Raw genomic sequence first — 21,130 nt, 5'->3', positions numbered from 1 at the left:
ACATGGTGGCTCATAGCCACCTGCAAGTCTGGTTCCAGAGGCTCTGTCACCCTTTTCTGCCCTTTGTGGGTATCAGGCATGAACATGATACACAGACACACATGCAGGCAGAACACCCATACACATAGAATAAAACAGAATTTTAAAAAGGATACCCAAGATGCTATACACTCTTCTTATTTATAAATTATATTTTGTTTTAAAAATTCACAACAGTGAGAAAGTCAAATAATGTATAATAAAATGATTACAAAGCCCCCCAATGGCTATATTTTATGACTGCCCCAAGCAGCAACAAACTGATGTTATTTTGAGGGTCCCTTAACATTTTTATGATTTTGTGTCATCTTTTGGTTAACGTCTAAGCAGAATGCTCTTTCCTTACTGTAGAGAATTTTTTTTCTCTTTCGTTTATAAACTTTGACTGCCTTTGGGTTTTGTTTTACTTTGTCTTCTAAAAACTTGAACTTCAAATCACATTAAGAAGATAAAGCAAGAGGGAAAAGAGGGAGATGGAGAGAAGGGGGATGGAGAAGAGAGGGAAAAATGGCAGCAGGAGGAGGAAGAGGAAAGCCAGAGGAAAAAGAGGGGGTCGGTGAGCGCAAGGTGCTTTGGCTCCTGGCTTCACTGTACTTGATCAGCCCTTCTCCCACAGCCATTACATAAATGTCTGCAGATGCAGCAGGGGCAGAGGGACTGCTCAATGGCACTGCCGCTTGGGTCACAGGATAGTCGCATCTGCTCCGTGCCTTAGACTGTACACTCTGTGCCCTTTTTGTCCTTTACTTTTGTCCTTTAGATCATCCTGCACTTCTTAGCTCTCAGATTTGATGGCTCTTGGGCTGAACGCTAAGAAAAGAATCTCTACCGGAAAATCATCTATCCAAAGACAAGGTTTATGCTCAAATGTATCAATGCTTACTTGGTTCTATAATGGTTTTCTGTATTAAGGTCAAACGTACACACCGTATCTGATTTTTAACACAAATACCTATTCCCAGCTCATTTTTTTTTCTGATTAAGGTGGTTCATTTAGCATACACAGCGTTCCATATTCATGCACACAAAATGTTAAAACATAATTGAGTCTGCTTCATGGTTCATCATTTAGAAACATTAAGTAAGAAAATAGAGCTATGGAGCCTGCAGGATGCCTCAGGGTCAAGGCATTTGTTGCCAGGTCAAGTTTGATCACTGGGCCCCACATGGTAGAAGCAATGAGCCAACTCCTGCAAGTGGTCCTCATTCCTATATGTGTGCTATGGCACACCTGTGCCCCCTACACACACACACACACACACACACACACACACACACACACACACACACACAGTACAATAAGAAGACAGGACTTACTTTCTCATGGTTTACCTCCTCCAAACATAAGATCTGCTGCAGAGTCTGTGGGATAGTCCACTATGTTGCCCTTTTCTCTAAGCAAAGGTTTTGGGATTAGCTTTGGACTGTAGCATGTTCCATACTTGGGAAGGTAAGGCAAACTTTGAAAAACAAGCATTCTTGACTGTTAAATGTTACAATGGCCTGTTCAACAGGCACAAAATCCCCTCCTTGAGAGGCCACAATATTAAAGTCACAAGGAACTGCCATTTCTGACGACTGCACTTCCTGTCTGAGCCCCAGTGGTTACGGACTCCAACTCCAAAAGAAGACAAAGAGGGGAGCTACCCGGCGGATAGTCACACCTCCTGTCTTCTATTATCACCATCAAAACCCCCTAAATGGCTAGAATGGAATGCAATGGCCTCATTCAATTTTTAAAAGTACTATAACACAGTCACTAAATGAATAAATCCAGAGTGAACACAAGATTAAGAAAAAATATTTTCTTTTCAAAATAAAAATGAAAAACAATCCTGAGGTCACCTGGAGTTTGTGGAACACCAAACTAGAGGATGCTTTGGCATCACAATCTTCTGGGACTGCCTTCCTGGGGTGATGGTGAACATGCCAATTATAGAGACGGTGATAACGACGGTTGACATTTCCCTAGTTCATGTGCGACAAACACAGGATGGCCACTACTTTTATCTTCACTTTGGAAAGGAAGAAACTGAGGCAGAGACAAAGAAAATGGTCCAAACTTAGACAATGAGCTTGCAAAGGAAGCTAGAGCCACCACACAGCCCAGGTGCTGTGGCATCAGAGCTTATTCACTTATGAACACGGATGGCTGCCTCCACATTTCTCTCAGTAAAACAAAATTCTTTACAATAGGAGGAAAAAAAGAGACCATAAAGATCAGGCAGTGTTTTAATCCTCCCACCTATCTAATAACACATATGCATCAAACAGGGGTGAATGGAGGAAGGAAGGAAGGAAGGAAGGAAGGAAGGAAGGAAGGAAGGAAGGAAGGAAAGAAGGAAGGAAGGAAGGACTGATAACCCAGATGTGGTTTTTCTCTGATTTCACTTGATATTTTTTGTGGTAAATCAAAAAATTTGCTATATCTTACCCATATGACACTAAAAATAAAGTTTATCTTAGAAAAGGAGGGTGCTGATTGGCCATGGGAGCCTCGTGGTTCTGACTAGTGACGTCATATATTATAATTGGTTTGTGCTTCATCCCTTATCTCCCATTCTTTCTGCTTACAGCAATGGCACAAACAGGGAGCTGTGTGCCATTGTTTGGAGTTTTTGCAGCCATAGTACTCCCCTAAGTGCAAGAAGCCACAGGGCTTGTATTTTGGGAAGCAGTTTGGCTAGATGATTGCCCCAAATTTCTGTCAAACAGAATATCGAAGGCTTCTAGGGAAAAAAATTCAAATTTTATTTTTTAATGTGATAAATTATGAGGAATAAGAGGGGAAATGGGAAATGTTTTTAACTCTAGAGAGGTAATTGAGCATTAAAGCTAACATTAACTTAATAAGTGATTATTAATGGTCAAGAGTTTGTCACAACTTTTTCTTATAGAAAATCATATTACAACAAGAAGCACGTAAATGGAATGATATTTGGGAGCACTCATGTACAACTCTGTAAAAATTTGCATTGTATTTACTCTGCATGACGTAAGTACAGAATACACTCAGTGTTAAATATGGTGGGCACATATTTAATAGTAAACGTGTCTAATTTATCTAAATAATGCCACTAATGCATTTATAAATGGTTTTATAAATATCACTTTTACTTTATGTTCTGCTTGAAATGACTTTATATAATTCCTAGTCAAAATGTTTAGGGACGGGAGAGATGACTCAGCAGTTTAAAGCCCTCTGCTCATCCAGAGGATCTGGATCAAATTCCCAGCATCCGCATGGCAGGTCACACCCATCTGTAACTCCAGTTCTAGTGGATCTGACATCCTCCTCTAGCTTAAGTGGGTACGTACATGGTGCATAGGCATACATCCAGACAAAACACCCATACATATAAAAGCTTAATTTTAAATTATATTTTGAGATTAAAATATAATCACATCATTTTCCCCTTGACCCCTCAACCCCTCACAAGTACTCAAATTCTTGATCTCTTTTCCTCAATTTCTATTTTTTTGGTCTGTATAAACTTACTCATCTGTATGTGATTTCAGGGTCGACCATTTGATATTGGACAATCAACTGGAGGGTTCTTCTTTTCAAATGACTATTTTCTCCCGCTCTCTGCATTATTTAGTTGACCTGTAGTTCTTCATGTAGGGCTGGAGCCCTGTGAGATTTCCCGTTCATATTAACAAGCCTGTTGGTGTCATCCTTGCTCAGGTTTCGTTCAGGTAGCCAAGCTCTTGAGACATCGTGGGTGTAGTCCCCACCCCTGGACATTTCTATGATGGCCTCCTCAAATATTACAGCTGGTAAGCAGCTGAGTCTTTTTATTCCTCTAATAAAAAAATTGAAGGAACTACACAGTTAATCGCTTTAATAACAAAATTAAGAAGTCATAAAAGGTACTAGAGGCAAAATCCAAAGGAAGTTCAGAAAAAGAAAAGAAAAAATCCGAAGCAAAAACTATTGTCATAAAAGAGAATGCAATGAAGAAGAAAGTTGAAGTTGATTGTGTCAAGGAGAGAAATCAAACAAGTCTTGGCACAAAGTGAGGTAAACACAATCCAGACACAGTCATCGCAGGCTTTCTGATGATTAGATTGTGAAAGCTTTATACCAATCCATTTGAAAATGTAAACAAATCTGTACATTTTACAAACATGTATTTGTATAAGATGAAATTTAAGAAGTCTGAATGATTCTGTAACCATGGGAGAAATGTGAGCAGTGGTTGGAAACCTCACAACAAAGAAACAGTGGCCCAAACAGCTTCATGAAACCTGTATTCAAACATTCAAGGGCAGATTGCTCTGGTCACACAAATGTCCCTTCAAAGAAGGAAGAGAAAGATTCCTTAGCCGCGAGTCTTGTATAACCTTGACATTCATACTAAATAAAGACGGTCTGACAAACGCAGAAAAAGAGCAACTTTACCTGGGGAGACACTTTAAAAATAGTCAGTCATTAGCCACTGAATTTCTTACAATAAAGTGAATTTGACTTTTAAATCTATGATCACTTCAGCATTGAAAAACCTAGTGTCAGCCGGGCACACACCTTTAATCCCAGCACTTGGGAAGCAGAGACAGGCAGATCTCTGTGAGTTCCAGCCCAGACTGGTCTACAAGAGCTAGTTCCAGGACAGGCTCCAACGCTACAAAGAAACCTTGTCTTGAAACTGCCCCCTCCAAAAGAAAACCTTTTGACTCATCTCATCAGAACCTATTAAATAAAGCAACATAATCATCTCAATAAAAGCAGAAAATATATTCAATGAAGTTCAACATACACAATTTCTGTTCAACAAAGAAATATATAAGAAGTCATTTAATCTAATAAATAGCCATCGGTAACAATAAAAATATATGGCATATGTCATAGTGAGTACTAAAATATTAAAATAATTTCCCTTAAAAACAGATAAAATTCAAAAATTTTTTATGAGCAAGCGTAGTAGTGATAAAAGGACATCTTAGAGTTTTAATAGCACAAAATTGGAGAAAGTAGACAGTGATTAGCAGGTAGAAAAATGATCACTTTGTTCTTCCTTACACATACAAGCTGGCAACATAGCTCAGTGGTAGAGCACTGGATTAGTATGTGTGAGTTAAGAACTACAATTCCCAGCACCACCATTCTACACACAAAGTCAACAACAACAAAAAACATACACATAAAAGCCCTAGTATAATACAGCTTAGAGGCAGAGCCCTTCCCAGCAAATGTGAAGCCCTACATAAGATGCCCAACAAAAACCACACGCTAACACAAAAACACACAGATAACCAAGAGCAAACATGAGTGTGCATGTGTGTGCAAATGCATCCACATGTGTGCTTATACACAAATGGATAGCACATTTTTCATAATGTGTTTGCTGATGAACTGAAACAAGTATTTTATTAAATGCTAACCAAAGCAAAAATGATGGGCAAGCTAAATAACATATCTACAAAAGAAAACTTAAGACCCTCTCATGATGTTAAGCCCACGTTTGATTTCCTAAAAGTCATATTTCTACAGCAAACATGGGCAACATTTGGGGAATAAATACCCAATGCAATAATTGTTATTGTTAGCATAGACTTAGAGATGAAGAACTGCATTTTAACCTCATTCAGTGTTCTCAATAAATCTATTGCAATTAAAGTTTCAGCACTGAGAGGTCTACTTTGTAATCTATAGGTTGTTTTTTTTTTTTTAGAGCTGCTTCATTTTAAAAACTCAATTATTTAATAGTCAAAGGAAAGCTGTGCTTGTCAAGGACTTACACTGACCGCAGAGTTCCTCCCTGTGTCCTACACATTCAATCCTGTCCCCTCCCCAACAAAGTAAGTTTCCCACTGCTGTGCTGGTGTGCTATGCACAGCTGGAACATCCATGCGGTTTCAGATTTTCAGTTTGGTTTGTTCAGGTGTAGATGTTCTGGGGGGCTCTGGGGTTATGGTAGGGCATCCAGGGCTAACGAGGGGGATACTGAAGAGGATCAAGAAGAACTCTCCCAGTAGGAGATGGAAAAGAAAGGCCTGGCATTGTGCAGAAAGAGTGCTTTTTGGTGGTTTCATCTAAAGAATTGTCTCTCCAGGTTCTCAAAGAGATAAAACAGGAATGAGATAATATTCAGGAACTGCTTTGGGGCAGGGAAAACAGGATAGAATTTATGCCTTCTCTGAGTTGCATCCAGAGGAGAGAACAGAACTCATTCATTTTCTCTTGCTTAAGAAATTAAAGTGTAATAAGTAGATAAATGCCAGTAGTTAAATCAGATGATTAGTGTTTCATTTTGGATGTGTGAAGCAAGCATCTTTTTTTCTTTTTGCCTGTGACTAAGACCCATGGTCTGTGTTACTGAAAAATATTTATTTTTAATTTGAAAGCCTTGAATTTTTCTTAGGAAATGGAATTTCAACCTCTATTTTCTAAGTTTCTAAAACACTGTCAAGGTTACTGCAGAGATCCAAACATAGTGCCCAGCTTATGGCCACTTACACTAAATGGCTGGTTGGAGCATTGTAGTTCTGAATTCATTAACGCAGTGTCTTGCCAAATGTTCTGAAGGGGGAAGGTTTTGCCAAGGACACCTTTAAAGAGATAGTCAACAGGAAGTCACAACAGTTAACTCAAAGTTCCAATACTTCAGAGAAACTAGTTTCTCTGAATTTTAACACCAAAGTAAGGAACTAAAATAATATCTAAAGGGATGTATTCAGAGGAAGAAACTTCCTCTATTACTGCACATAATCTGATTAATTTTTTCCTTTTCTTTCTCAACTTTCACGTGTTACTCTGCACTCTCCATCCTCCCAAGTGTTATCTTGAGAATAACTTCAAATAGAAATTGTGCCCCCGGGACATGACCCTGTGAATGGCAAAGTTCTGAAACACAGGAGATGACGGGTATGGAGCTCCCCCTAGAGACCATCCTGTGGTCAGTAGAGGGGACCTCAGTCCTGTGCACTAGGGCTGCGTGGACGCTGGCCCAGCTCCTGTGTAAGCTCCTCTCACTGGAAGTTAGAAAGGACAGGGAAGACACCTTAACAGTGCTTGCTGGCATCCCCAGAAGTCAAATCTGATGGAGTTGATAGAGCAGGCCTATTTGGTCAACTCCCTTGTCAACAACAGCACTGGATAGTCCCTACACAAGGGATCTCGACATTATGTAAGGCACAGAGCGTTCACTTTCCCGTGGTTCATCCATCCTTTGGATCACAGTCAGACACGTAGTCATAGCAAACTTACATACTCACTTCACAATAACCTGATGGTTAAAATTAAAATAGAGACATCAATAAGAAAAACTAGCCTACTTTTTAAAAAGCAAAACAAATACAAGGAATTAACATGTTTATAAATAACTGGATCTTTTCGGCCATCTTTTCTTCTTTGCTTAGAAAAAATAAGACACAATAATGAAAAACCCAGTTTTCCTATATCATGACTATATTAAAAATAGCACAGAACAAAAAGCTTTCTACTTCTAAAATATTTTCGTTAAATGATGCCATTAGAGACAGAAGCATTCGATTTTGACTTGATAATGGTGACAAGTATTTATCAGTTGGAAAAGCTTCATATGAGAACCTAAGTGCTTGGGTCTTGAACAGTTAAAAAAAAATGCTCCCCACAAGGTTTAAACACAGCTCCCCTTTCCAAGAGTCTGCAGTCAAAGTTACAAAAATAGTTTCCTCCTTCTTTGAGTTGTTACTCCAGACAAATAAAAGGGGCAGTGACTACACCTGTTAACACCAAGTTAAACTCCTAACTCAATGTGCTTTTTTAGCAATGTGCGGAACTCAGTCCAGGAACCACAATGATTTTTACAATGCTGTACAATGTATCCACTCTTTTCTCCCTTAATCCTCAGAACAGGGTAGATTAGTCACACATGTGACATAATTGTCACTGCTAGGGGAGACATTGTGATTGCAATTGTTTCTGCACACTAAATTCTGTGGTTACTAAAGACTCCTCCAGGTCTGAGCTCTTCAGCCATAGCACTAACATCAGAGTAGCATGGACGGCTAAGCTTCCCAAAGCCTACTGTAGGGTTCTTTCAGTGTCTGGTGTCTCATGGGCATTAGTTCAATAGCCCTGAGAACACAAAAGATAAATGTTTCTGTTCGGTCTCTTAGATTGTGAAGCCCTGGCTCTGCTACTTATCCACCCGGCTAAGGTTGCTCCCTGGTTTTGTTCTGCTTTAATTTCACCCTACATTTGAAGTTTTCCCTGTATTTGATTTCTTGGTAAAAGCACGGCAAAACATGAACAGCGGGTAATATATTTTTCATGTCTATAACACTTTGAAATATTCCATAATCTTATGAGATCTTATACAGTTGTATAAGCCTAAGAAAAATAAACCCAAGAAAATGAAGACATATTTAGATGGGCTAAGTGCCTGGAAGTGTCTTGAAAGATGATGATAGCTAACAGTTAGCATTACATTTCACAGTACAGCCTAGTGCAAACATATATGTGTACTCATGTAAATATTTTAAATACATTTTATAAGACCCTTATTATCTGCAATTTTTATTCTGTTTTAATCCAGTGTCAGCACTGATCATTAATCTATTAAACAGATGTTATAACCATCCAATGGTCACTATCTATGACTTTTAAAACAATAAGTACAGAATTCCTTTCTTTATGAAGGTTTTTGTAATATAAGTGGTTAAAAAGTTTAATCATCTTGTTAAAACTAAGTTAATAAATGCATAGGCTCACAATATCACCAGTGATTGATAATCTTGTACTGATTAAATCAATCTAGTATAACTGTACATATTCTGTAATGTATTATAAATATACTCATCTGAATACTCTCTGAGTTCCCCTTTGGAGACATTACAGAAATCAATTTAATTTTTCAATTGTCTACCAAGACTTTATAAGCTAGGACTATATAAGAGCACCTAGTTATATCCCAGAGAGACGTTTTCATTTCTTATATTGGCTTGCTTTGATATTCAGCATTTCCATCACCGCACAAGAAGTCTGACCATCTCTGCTCTTGGACAGCTTGATCTTCCAGTTTATCATAGCTCCCTGTGCAAGGGGCAAAGCCACATGTCTTGATAAATAGCACTCGCTTGCACACAGCTCTGTATTGTACATTCCCACTTTCTCTTCTGTGCAAGGTCTTTTTGAGTCATTGAGAAGCCAAACTTAACAGGCCTCTGATGTTGTTAGATCCCATAGGCCATTGGATCTCGAGCCTCGTCCTTCCTGTTTTGCTGACAGTTCACCAATCTTTGGTTTCCTTTGTCTATGTCCCTGTTGTTCACCACAGCTTGATCAATTCTCCTATTTGTTGAATATTGGATCTCCTGTCAATGTAACACACATTTCCTATCTCAGTTTTTTTAGCTCCCCATTTTTGTTTTCTTTGAAAGCAACTAAGAACCATGTAGAACATTCTTTCTACACCCAGACTGTTTGCAAAATACCTTTAAATCAAGAGTCCTTGGCTCTCTTTCAATTACTCTTGGATATTGTTTTCTAATAGGGCACATAATGGGAAGAATTCTCTTGACTAGTTAAATTCTGCACGCCCACTTCTGAGTTAAGGGCACTTTTCAAATATATAACTATTTCTACTATCCTTACTTACTCATCCACTAGCCCATTCATTGATAAATCATAATCTCAAAATCATAGATAGTTGGGAAACTAACTTCTGTAGTGAGGAACAGCGGGCTGCATTCTACCCAGCTTCCGCACGTCTAGCTTAGCCCCATAATAATTACACAGAAACTGTATTCTTTTAAACACTGCCTGGCCCATTATCTGTAGCCTCTTAATCTGTGTACCATAACATGGTGGTGGCTTACCAGGAAAGAGTCTAGCCTACGTCCATCTTGAAGAGGCGAGCTATGGCATCTGATTCACTTCCCTTCTTCCCACATTCTGTTCTGTCTACTCCGCCCACCTAATTTTCTGCCCTATTAAAAGGCAGATGACCCTCCTACATCATTTCCCCTTTTTCTGGCCACCACCTCGTGGTGCTAAACACATTAATAGAAATGGGTTAATCAAGATGTGAGAATTAGCCAATAAGAGGCTAGAACTAATGGGCCAAGCAGTGTTTAAGTGAATACAGTTTCTGTGTAATTATTTCGGGTAAAGCTAGCCAGTGGCTGGGCAGCCGGGCACCGGGAACGCAGCCCACAGTCCCTTACTATAAATAGCTTCACTCAAACTAATCTTCAGTATCTTTCTTCCTTTTGTACACATACATAGGCAGCCTCTTTGCTATTACAGGTCTTGATTTCATTAGGCTAAGAAAGATGCCAAAATTGATTATGGCCAATTCCATACCAGCAAATCTATTTCAGAAAAGTGTGTCCTCTCATGCCAGAGAGATGACTCGGTGGTTAAGAACACTTGCTGCTCTTCCAGATAACTTAAGTTCAGCTTTTGGTACCCATGTCAGACAGCTCATCCTCACCTGTAAGTCCAGCTCCAAGGTATCTGATACCTTCTCCTACCTCCATAGGTTTGATCGTGCATGTGAGCCGCACACAGGCACGTGCACACACACACGTAAACATACATGTGTGTGCAGGAATATACACAAAAATAATCTTTAAGAAAATGTCTGCCTTCTTTAGTCTTTTAGGAAGAGGTCAGAGTTTGTGTCTCTGCTGGAATAAAAATAAAGCCCTTCCTCTTATAAGTCACTCATTTTCCTATTTTATCTCAGCAGGAAAGATGAGAAAGATGATCAAGATGACACCTAGGGTGATCAAAACTTTTAATGGTCAGATGCTGGGCCATTGGCACATCACAGAACAGAGCCACAGTGATGATGTCAAATTGTGTTTAATTATGATGTTACATCTGTGAACATCCAGGATGTTGAGGGTTGTTCTTATTGAGTTTCTAAACGCTCCAGTGACTTTCATAACAGCACTGTCTTTAAGTCATTAAATAGTTTATCTACGATTTGTATCTGAAGCAGTCTCTTTCTGTCAGCATTAATATCTTGCCTGTTATTATTAAAAGTAAAGGTCAGCCTTTCTGTCTGTCCCCATGTCAAATAAAAATTCTCGTTGACTCATTATGATAAGGAAAACTCACATTAATTAAAGATGGTGCTGACCCCCAAAGTTCAACTGTATTATGGAAATTATACTTTAAAAGTGCTCTAATTATCATACCATTAATCCCTCAAATTGGAATTCTCCTGGAGTGTTCGTTGCTTCATGCCAAAGTGTTCCAAGTTCTCTCTCCACACACTTATCTCTTTACACACACTAAGAAGTGGTCTGAGTCATGTACCACCATACCAGCCATAGATTCTGTGTCTGTTTTTTTTTTCATTTAAAAGTTTGTTTACTTTGAAAGATTCCTGAGGTAGGTGCAGTATAAATGCTGACCAGGCTATCTGGACTCTTTCCTCGGTCATAGCATCATTACAAAAAGCAACTGCTAGATAGGTATTTTAACAGGAAGCTTCTATTACTCTACACTCTAGTTAGGCTTTCAGTATATTTATTAATTATTTTTGAATAAATAACATATTGCTGACATTTTTATTATATAAAAACTAATATGCAGTTTTGTGCCAAGAGCATGGAACTCATAACAGACGTCTGTCATATGGCTTATATGGGTCCTGTTAGGTTTCTCAGATCTTCACTTAAAACCCTGTCGTTAGCAAAATTGTTTGTTTTGTCATTTACACTAACATATTTTACAACATCACTTCAATTGTCACTTTCCTTGTCATGCTACATATAAGAAAAAGAAACAGTTTCTAAAATTATTTCAAATAATTTCCTTGCCTGTTTGGGGTGGTGAATAGAAAGATCTTTGAAAGTGTATTAATTTTTTAAATTGACAACTCATTATGTACAATGCTGTTAGGAAATGAAAACACCCTTCACTACCCCCACACACCCTTCACTACCCCCACACACCCTTCCCTCTGCACCTGCAGGGACATTTTCAATGGTCTGGTGGGGAAAGATGCTTGTTTAGGGGTAGTTCAGACACTGGATAAAGGGTGGATTAGCTTCCCCTCGAAGTATTTCCTGACATAGTGTAGGATAGGTTGGCTTCTCCTTGACGTAAGAACTTTCTTCCTAAAAATAGTTTTTTTTTTATTGTCCTGAACACTGAGTTTGCACTTGAGTAGACACCAAGCTTGTTCCCTCTTGGGAGCTTCCCCTTCCCAGCTCTGCACACACCGCTTCTGAGCAGACACTACAAGCTCTCTGGGAGGTCAGTGTGAATAAATCTGCACCAGTGCCCTGAATGAAGAAACCCAAAATCCTGGAAAACACTCTCTGTTCTGGTACTGAATGTCCCTGAAGTTCATTAAAAAATAAATTTAAAAAAATAAAATAAAACCTGGAACAGGTCCCACTCTTCAAAGACAGCCAAAACTCGTGGTTCTCACATCAAAGCACCATTCTGAATAGCATTATTTGTTGGTGTTGTTTTTACTGATGTCTTTTCTTTGTGAGAGACTAAATGGTAATAGAAAAAAATACATTGGAGACTGAGATATGATTGATTGTTTCTTAGTGTTGTAATAAAGATCATTACTTGAACATCAGAGAACCCTCCATTCGGAAAAAATCTCATCACGAAACAGGCCAACATGTCACAACCATAGCCATCAAAGAACAGGAAAGTGTTTCTTCAGTAAAACTGAACCACAAAGATAATCTTATGACTCTCACAGCTATTTCCTTCTCATGGCAGGACATGAGAAATCTAACACTCCTTCCATATTTCTTCAATATGATAATCATTTTTTCTCTTTACTAATTAGCTCAACAGAAATTTATTGAATATATATATATATATATATATATTATGTGCCATTTATATAATACTACTATGCACCTTGGTAAGATGACAACAACCACTCCTAACCATCACATAGTGTTGTCTTGTATTCATTTTGTTTTACCATGACCCAGATCCCGATATATACATTAGTTCATTTCACTGCACAAATGTCCCGAAGTAATTAGAACCATTTGCTGGCTAACAACTCAGGCATAGAAAGCAGTTTCTGGGCTCACAAAATAGCACCAGCACTGAACTTGCACAGTGCATCTTTTAACCCCAACATACATGTATGTTCTTGACCTCTTTATCATATAAAGAAAAACGTGAGGTCCAACTATCAGTGTTTTGGGGACAACAGACCTTTAATAAACACATGAGCAATCTGTAATATCAAATGCTCATGGAAAAGAGCAGGGTGTCATGAGAGGGGATGGCTTAACACTGCAAAGGTTCTGCATAAAAGACTTAGAGCCATAGCAATGACCTTTGGTGACTCTAAGTAAATGAAGAAAGTTAGTTGGCTAAAAGAACTTATGAGGAAACTAAGACAAAGATGCTGGGAGACACTGAGCAAGCAAACCAGTACTCTGCCCTCACTGTATAGCCTTGCCTCTGTGGCGCCCCTCCTTCCTGGCACACTCAGGAGCCGAGGATGGGCTCCTGAGATGAAATCCACTTCTGTTCTATTACCTCCTGAATAAGAAACCTAATCTGTGTAAGATCCCCTCCAACTCACAGATAAAAGTGAACACTTCCTTGTTAGCTCTCTTCCACCAAGAAGTCTGGAGCAGAGACAAAGCCTTAAATTCTACCATATCTTAACCGATGAAAAAGAAAATATCTCCTTGGCCATGTAATTTCTAGAAACAACTTAAGATCTACAATGAGTAAGTCAAGCAAATAAAACATCTCTGTAGGGTTTGGCTATTCCTGGACCTTGGGAATATTGGGATATTATGTAATCCTGGAGATTGGAACATTTCTTCAGAGAGACAGTGATAGAGAATGAAGTGTTTGAGTAGTCAAGTTCCCTTTGCTGTTGACTTAAGGAAGGAATGGGCCTTCATTAGCTCACCTGACAATTACAGATGCATTTTCCCTTTGTGTTACAGAAATCACAAAAGAAAAAAGTTTATCTTTTCCTTTCAAAGAGTTTTCTGTCTGAAGATATGAGAAAGGTTTGCATCATTATTTATCCCATTCATTATTTTATTCCCCAAGTCTCTATACTAGGCATAGTCCGTGTGTGTGTGTGTTTACTCCCAAAGGCAGAGTGACATATTAGTTTCTAAAAAGTTCCCCTTCTCTTCCTCCTCCTTCTTTCTCCCTCCTCCTCCTCCTCCTCCTCCTCCTCCTCCTCCTCCTCCTCCTCCTTCTCCTCCTCTTCTTCATTTTGTTTTGTTTTGTTTGTTTGGGGGTTTTTTGGTTTGCTTGTTTTTTTTTGAGACAGAGTCTCTCTTCACAGATATGACTGTCCTGGAACTTAATATATAGTCCAAGCTGGCCTCATACTTACAGAGATCCACCTGCCTCTGCCTTCCGATTGCTGGGATTAGTTTTGGGACAGGGTTGCTGTTGGCCATGCCAAATGAGAAGTGAGTTTCAATTGAAGTTTCAGGTGTCAGCACACCAGAAGGGAATCTTCTGATGAGACAATCTGGTTTAGGCAAGGCCACGAGACTGTAGACCCGGGAATGTCTTTTGCTTCTGTGTGCCTTTACATGTTTGCTATGGCTCTCTTTCTCTAGTATCTAGCATGGTGTGAGTGGACATGGGGAGATCTCCACTGCTTGTAATATAGTGCGTTTATCTCTTGGAAACATCCTGTTCTACTAGACATTTTTACCTGTGGATTATCAAGATGACCCCTCCCTAAGCTGTGCTGCCTAATTTGATAATAATAATGATAGACTTCACAGAGTTTTGATGAATAAAAATAAACACAAGGATATGTTTCACAGCCAGGGTTTGTGAGTCTTGCCTAAGGCACTGCATGGATTGGAGCTCAAGTTAATGACTAACATTTGAGTCCCAGTAGCCCAGCTAGTTTAAATTCTTTTAACCTTAATTCTGCAAGATGTGTTCATGGGTCTCAGAGTGCATCGCAGCTGAAACAAAGCTTTGAAAATAACAAAGTTAGACTAAGATGTTTTTGTTAAATAATTATGAGGCAAAATTCCCAAGAAGGCAATCTAAAGTTTTAAAAAGGCACACAGTTGAATGAAGACCTCTTTAAGGTTGGGGTATAAGAGCACAGCAGCCCAATTACTACTGGCTGACATACTGCCCTTGCTAGCTTTGGTTGATGACCAAGGGTGATGTAATTAATTCCTTATACCCACTTCTACCCTCAAACTCCTGATTTAAAACTATTAATGAATGGAAATGTACCCTAAAGATTTAAAGCAGAGCTGACTGATTCTTTTTCCTATATAAACATTTAGGTTTGTGATTCCTTATAAGATTACTTTTCAAGGTAAGTAATAAAGTCATTGGCCCTTTCTTTGTAACTGCAAAATGCAGCTTCCCAGTAAAAGATCTGACAAGAACACCTTGCTTGCCACATGGTTAATCTATAACAAGTTGCTTGGGTATGAATATATGTGGGTTCTTGGGATACTTTGTTTTTCACCTGTAATACATAAAATGTTTAATAATGTGAGGGAGATGAAAAACATGATTTCCCTATAATCATTCACTTGAAAAATGGAATGCAGCTGTTTTGACTCTGGTACTGCCTGGAAGATTCTGTTGGGGTATAAAAGCTGTATAACAACATGAGATAGAGAGAGAATAAAAAGAATAAAGAAGGAACACATCAAGAGCCTGTGTGAGTGCCTTTCCCCCTAACTACCCCCCAGATAGTGGATTCCTATCAAAGCCCTGTGCTGCTGGAGGCTGGCCTCCAAGACAGAGGTACAGGGTTTCTCTTCATAGATCTAACTGTCCTGGAAATACTATGTAGTCCAGGATGGCCTCATACTTACAGAGATTCACTTGCCTCTGCCTCTTGTGCACTGGGTTAAAGGCATACATGACTGCACCAGGCTCATTAAAAATTCTTGATATCATATTGTTACAAAACAACCTACATTCATCATCTTAATGTATCACCCCATTTAGGACTTGATACTTTACTTGACTTACGATGCTACCATGTTAAAAATAATTAGATAACCTCACACCTGTGCATGCCCGAGCGCGCGCGCACACACACACACGTTATTTAGCTTCAAATTAAGGTTAAAGAGTATCCAATAATAAAATACTTCCTCACCTTTCATATTTAGAAAATGTTCCTTTAGATTATTCTGGGTAATTAAATTATAAATATGAAAATTTTATGAACATTAAAGAGTACTAAAAAAGAAGACATCCAAAGTACATCATCACTTCCAGAGAATGTTTGGTACATCATATACTATGTTACATTTCTTGCATCCCCCAAATTAATAAAAACTAAAATCCATGTTGAATATAGCATTCCTCATAAATATCTTTTAGATCTCATTCCTTTAAAATTTGTAGATATACCTGATTTGATTCTTAATTGATCTCTTGTCATAAGCCATCATTTTATTAATATAGTTAGTTAATAAATGAAACTAGGAGTAAAATAACAGATTTCAGAGGGTTTTTAAAACATACCTTGTAAGGATCCTAAATTCTCCGGATGGAGAAAATTCCCTCATATGTACTGCAGTACAAACACTATCATCACATTTTAATGGAATGGAAATCAAAATAGTACATTTTTGACAAGTGTCTGCATACCTAACATCATGTTTCATTGCTCCAGCGTTTATTATGTTCTACGTAATCTGTTTCAGGAAAAAGGAAAAGGCTACAATGAAGTGTATGCTAACTTTGAAAGTGATGATTTCCCTCAAAAGATAGCTTTCTTTCTTTATTTTTATTTAAAAATGTAGTTTTAGAATATAAAACTCCACCAAAATAAAGCTTTTAACTATGTGTTTTTGCAGAAGTACCACAAAACTACTCTCAGACCTTACAGAGGTCTGAGAAGTAATCTAATTTGAATCACTAGTCTAAATAGGTCATTTAACTTAGAAGAATTAAAATTAGCAGTGTAGGGTCAAGTCAACATATGCATCCTGTTTGCACTGTTCTTTTTGAAGTCAAAGCAGAGGAAAGTATCGCGAACAGGTAGAATATCTGAGTCTACTGAAAATCTCAGTCATTCTGCTTCTGAAACACCCCTCAAATTAACAAAGTAAAAAGACACAGAGCAAGCAATTCGTTCAGGTTGGGGAGGTAGAGGGGTAAAAGGCAAATACCCTCATTTACATACAGGAAGAAGACAGCACGCTCATCCCTCGCTTTTCACACACATGCTTTCACACTAAAAGCAAAATTAGCAAGACAAAGCTAAAACTGACACTCCAATATGCGTTAGGCTCACATAGGCTTCACTTCTTCTACGAAATTAACAAGATTATGAACCTTTCCGGAAACACACACAGTGCCTGTGATCCCAGTTCTTAGGAGCACCGAGGCCAGGCTCTGCAATAGTCTCGCAAAATAACAGCAACTTTAGCATGGCCCAGCACCTTTAACTCTTTCCTCACACAGTTTGTGATGAACTCAGTGGTTAAATCCCCCCTCTCCTGGGAGACTTCCACTATAGAAGAAACAATATCTTAAAACTCAGTGACTTAAACAATAATAACACATAAATGAAGACGTTTAACCGCCAGAGACCTTCAAGGTCCCTCCAATCCAAAGGATTTCAGCAATGTGTCAGGAACTCAAGGATTTCAGAAGAGGAGGCAGATACAGTGGCAGCAAGGGAGGTGTCAGAAGACCAGTGTGTTCAGCACTCTTCGAAGCCACCAGAAAATGGACTCATAATTATTTCTTGATTGAAAGTAACTTTGATGCTGGGGGAGACGGGGACTTCCTATTGCTCAGTTGGCAACAATCTACCCTGTATGGATAGGAGTGCTGCCATGCTGAAGAACCGCCTTTCCCCATATCCACTTTCCCAACAGGGCTTCCCCCAAATGAGATCTTGAGAAATCCCGACTCCCTCAAGACCTCCCAATCTGTTTAGAGATAAGATGGAAGGACCTTGGCTGACAAGGAGACTCTGGGGGTGTGGCTTTGAAGAACTGCTAAGGAACACTCTAAGCTACATTTTTTATTTTAAAGAAAACCCGAGGGGGGGGGGCGGACTTAGCAAAATTAGATTTTACTCATCACCAGATGGATGATAAAATATTTATGGTTGCCCAAGACAATTTTACACGCCCCCCTCACACACACATCCTGAAGCAAAGACAGAAATAATCCCAGGAAGGACTAAACAGACTGGCTTGATCCTTCGACTACAGCATCTCTAAATCCGCTTTTCACACGCTTGTACCAGTCTTTCCTAGTCACACACACACACACACACACACACACACACACACACACACACACACACACACAGCTTGTCTCTAAGCGGCGACTTCTCCGCCCCCCAATCCCATCTTTAGTTCTGAGCGGACTCTGCCCAACAAGGGCTCAGCCTCCAGGGCGTCCCTCTGGGTGGCGTCCCTAGCACTCCGGAGGTTCGGAAAAGCCTGGGGACCTGGCACCCGTGCCAAGGCTGAGGAACCCGGGGGTTCCTCCTTCCACACCCCTCAGCCTGAGAGAGGATTAAGTTGTCCGGACTGCAGAGCTCAGGGAGCGGTCCCTCCCACTCCAACCCCTCCCGAGCTAGGACACCCAGGGGTCCCCCGCCTCCGCGGAGGTGAGCGCGCACTCACCGGAGGTGAGCTGCATCCAAGCACAGATCTTGTACACGGTGGCTGTGTTGCAGAAGAAGAAGAGGGTAAAGCAAACGATGCAGGCGATGATGAGCATCATGGAGAGGCCGATGAAGAACGAGGCGGCTTTGAAGGCGCCCGAGGGCAGCGTGGAGAAGTCCGTGAAGCTGCCCCTGCAGGTCAGCTCCCGGGAGAAGCCGTTGCCGATGCAGTAGTGAAAGAGCCCGAAATAGCCGGCTTGCGGGGTGTCCACGCCGTCGCCGATCCAGTAGGGCTGGATGAAGCACACCACGTTGACGATGGCAAAGCAGATGGTGAAGATGGCCCACAGCACGCCGATGGCCCGCGAGTTCCGCACATAGTTGGTGTGGTACAGCTTGGCAGCCTCCTGAGCCGGGAGCATCGCGGCGGCGGCGGCGGCGGCAGCTCCAGGCATTCTCCCCCTCCTCCTCCGCCTCCTGGTCCTCCGCCTCCCCCCGCCTCTGGGCGCGCAGGAGACACACTCGCGTGGCAACTCCCCTGCCTCCTCCTCAGCCCAGCAGCACCAGTTCTAGAGTCTGCATCCTCGCTCCCGGAAGGAGGGCGGGGGAGCGCGGAGCACCCCTCCGGCTCGCCTGGCACAGCCTCAACACCCCCCTTCCTCCCCCCCCCCCCCCCCCGACACACACACATACACTCCCCGCCGCCTTCCCTCCCTCCCTCCTGGCCCCGACTCCAGCCCTGCTCAGTACCCTCCACCCCTCTGCCCGCTGCTGCAGCTGCTGCAGCTGAAGCCAGGAAGTCCTCAAGCCCCCCATTCCCTTTCCCGCCTCTGATTCCCTATCCAGCGGGAGCTGCTGGTGCCCCGGGGCGCAAAGGTGGCTACCCTGAGATGCTTCTTAAGTGTCAGGCAAGAGCCAGAGTAGCGGCTATGGAGTTGTGAGAATCAAGGGGGCGAGCGCGCCCACAGGAATCCTAGAGGCATTCCCTGGATCCAGGAGGAGGCTAGTCCTGGGAGCTTTCCATCACCACACAGGAAAGAGCTTTGACCTCTGCTTCTTGTCAGAGAAGAAAGAGGCAGCATGGCAGGTGCGGGCGAGAAAGGGAGGTGGACGTGGCGCCCTAGGGAGGGGCTTCCCTGTCAAAACCACAGAATTGCCCCTGGCTAACTGTTAGGGTACCTCAGATCCACAGATGGGGACGGAGAAGTTGGGTAGAAACCTGTCAAGCAATAATGTAGAAGTCAAGCCTGCAGGCTGACCTTCTGTTTCTAAGGAGCTGTTTCCCTTCCCACTTTCCCACTGTGCAACCAAACGAACTATGGTCAACTGAAGTCCCACGCTTCACCTTAAGTCAAGCTATTTCTCATCCGCAGAGCTTGCAATAGATGGGGCCTGCGTGCACAGAAGTGATTGTTACAGCATTTTAGAGTTTGTTTGGAAACATCGGAGAGTTTGGCAGGTGTTCCATTCATCGCACAAATATTCATTGGCAGCCAGTGTGTGCTAAAGATATAGAGGATGGCAATGGGTATCTTAGCGGTGGAAATATTCCCACCTCCCCCACAACCCAAGGTTCCAGTTAACGAGATGGTTGTTTCAGGTTAACTTTCCTTAATCGTCTGCAAATGCCTTGTGGTAGCTGGTGTGAACTTTTTACCGTTTCCTTGTTTTATTTGCTTTCTCCAGCATTGCCGTTGCAATTTTTAACAGTCCTATCTATCAAAACGAGTTTCTCTGTTGCCATTGCTTAATTTTTGGTTCCTTTTGTGAACCCAGAATGCTCAATAACAGAAATGTGTTTTGTTAGAAATCATTTTAAGCCCTGTGCTTGCTTAACTCTTTGAGCAAAAGGAAGAATGCCCCCTTAGACTTCCATCCTGAAGTCTGGACTATGTAAATGGCCTTCAATGAAAACGGGCCCAAAGCCTAAGTAATAGAGACTGGTTATGCTCTTTGTCTGATACCCTGAAGGTTTGCATTTGTGTGGAGGCGGGAAAAGGAGAGGGCTTAGGGTAAAGGCCACACAAGATCAGGAACAGGCTTCTCCTGCACCTGTGAACCATCTGGAAGTGTGACTGAGGTCTCCTATAGGTATGGAGTTGAGGCATTACAGTTCAAGATCCATCAGGATTTTGAAACGAGAGCATCATTGAACAGATCGGGGGATTGTTGACTGAGGTGAGCCAGAATCCCTATCAGGTGTTGCTGCAAATACTCAGAAAGCCTTTAAAACACCAAAGCAATTTAGGAGAGATGGTAATCTAAATGCGCACCAGCCCAATGTAACACTCTATGTCTTCAAAGATCTAAGTCAAGGGGACATATCTTCAGTGTATTGTTGGCAGTGAAGGGTCAGAATGACGGTTAGATTTCATTCTGAAATTGCCTATGCCTGTTGCTAAATTAGCATTTTAATTTGGAAGGAAGATAAGGAAAGAGGAAGGTAATGAGATCTATAGGGCCAGTTGGCAAGCACTGTGTACCATGGCGAGAGAGTTTCAAGGCAAGAACTGACAGTAATTTTTAGTGCCTCTTCCAAGCCCTCGAATCCCTAAACT

At 41.0% G+C, this 21,130-nt stretch overlaps 1 protein-coding gene across 3 annotated transcripts in view; it reads right to left on the bottom strand.

Annotated features, from left to right (window-relative positions):
• The window catches only part of Lhfpl3 (LHFPL tetraspan subfamily member 3), a 389,769-nt gene extending 370,523 nt beyond the window's left edge, over window positions 1–19,246 (bottom strand). The window contains exon 1 of one of the 3 annotated variants that reach the window (XM_075956231.1): window positions 18,592–19,246. In XM_075956231.1, the coding sequence (XP_075812346.1) occupies window positions 18,592–19,027 (436 nt within the window). In that variant the 5' untranslated portion in view covers window positions 19,028–19,246. The remainder of the gene's footprint in view (window positions 1–18,591) is intronic. The other 2 variants (XM_075956230.1, XM_075956232.1) reach the window with 2 other exon arrangements.
• Between the last annotated feature and the right edge of the window lie 1,884 nt (window positions 19,247–21,130).

Source organism: Microtus pennsylvanicus, chromosome 22 (genome assembly GCF_037038515.1).
Source record: "Microtus pennsylvanicus isolate mMicPen1 chromosome 22, mMicPen1.hap1, whole genome shotgun sequence".
In the NCBI taxonomy this organism is placed as follows: domain Eukaryota; kingdom Metazoa; phylum Chordata; class Mammalia; order Rodentia; family Cricetidae; genus Microtus; species Microtus pennsylvanicus.
Note: the sequence above shows the minus strand (reverse complement) of the source record. Positions and strands in the feature narration are given on the sequence as shown.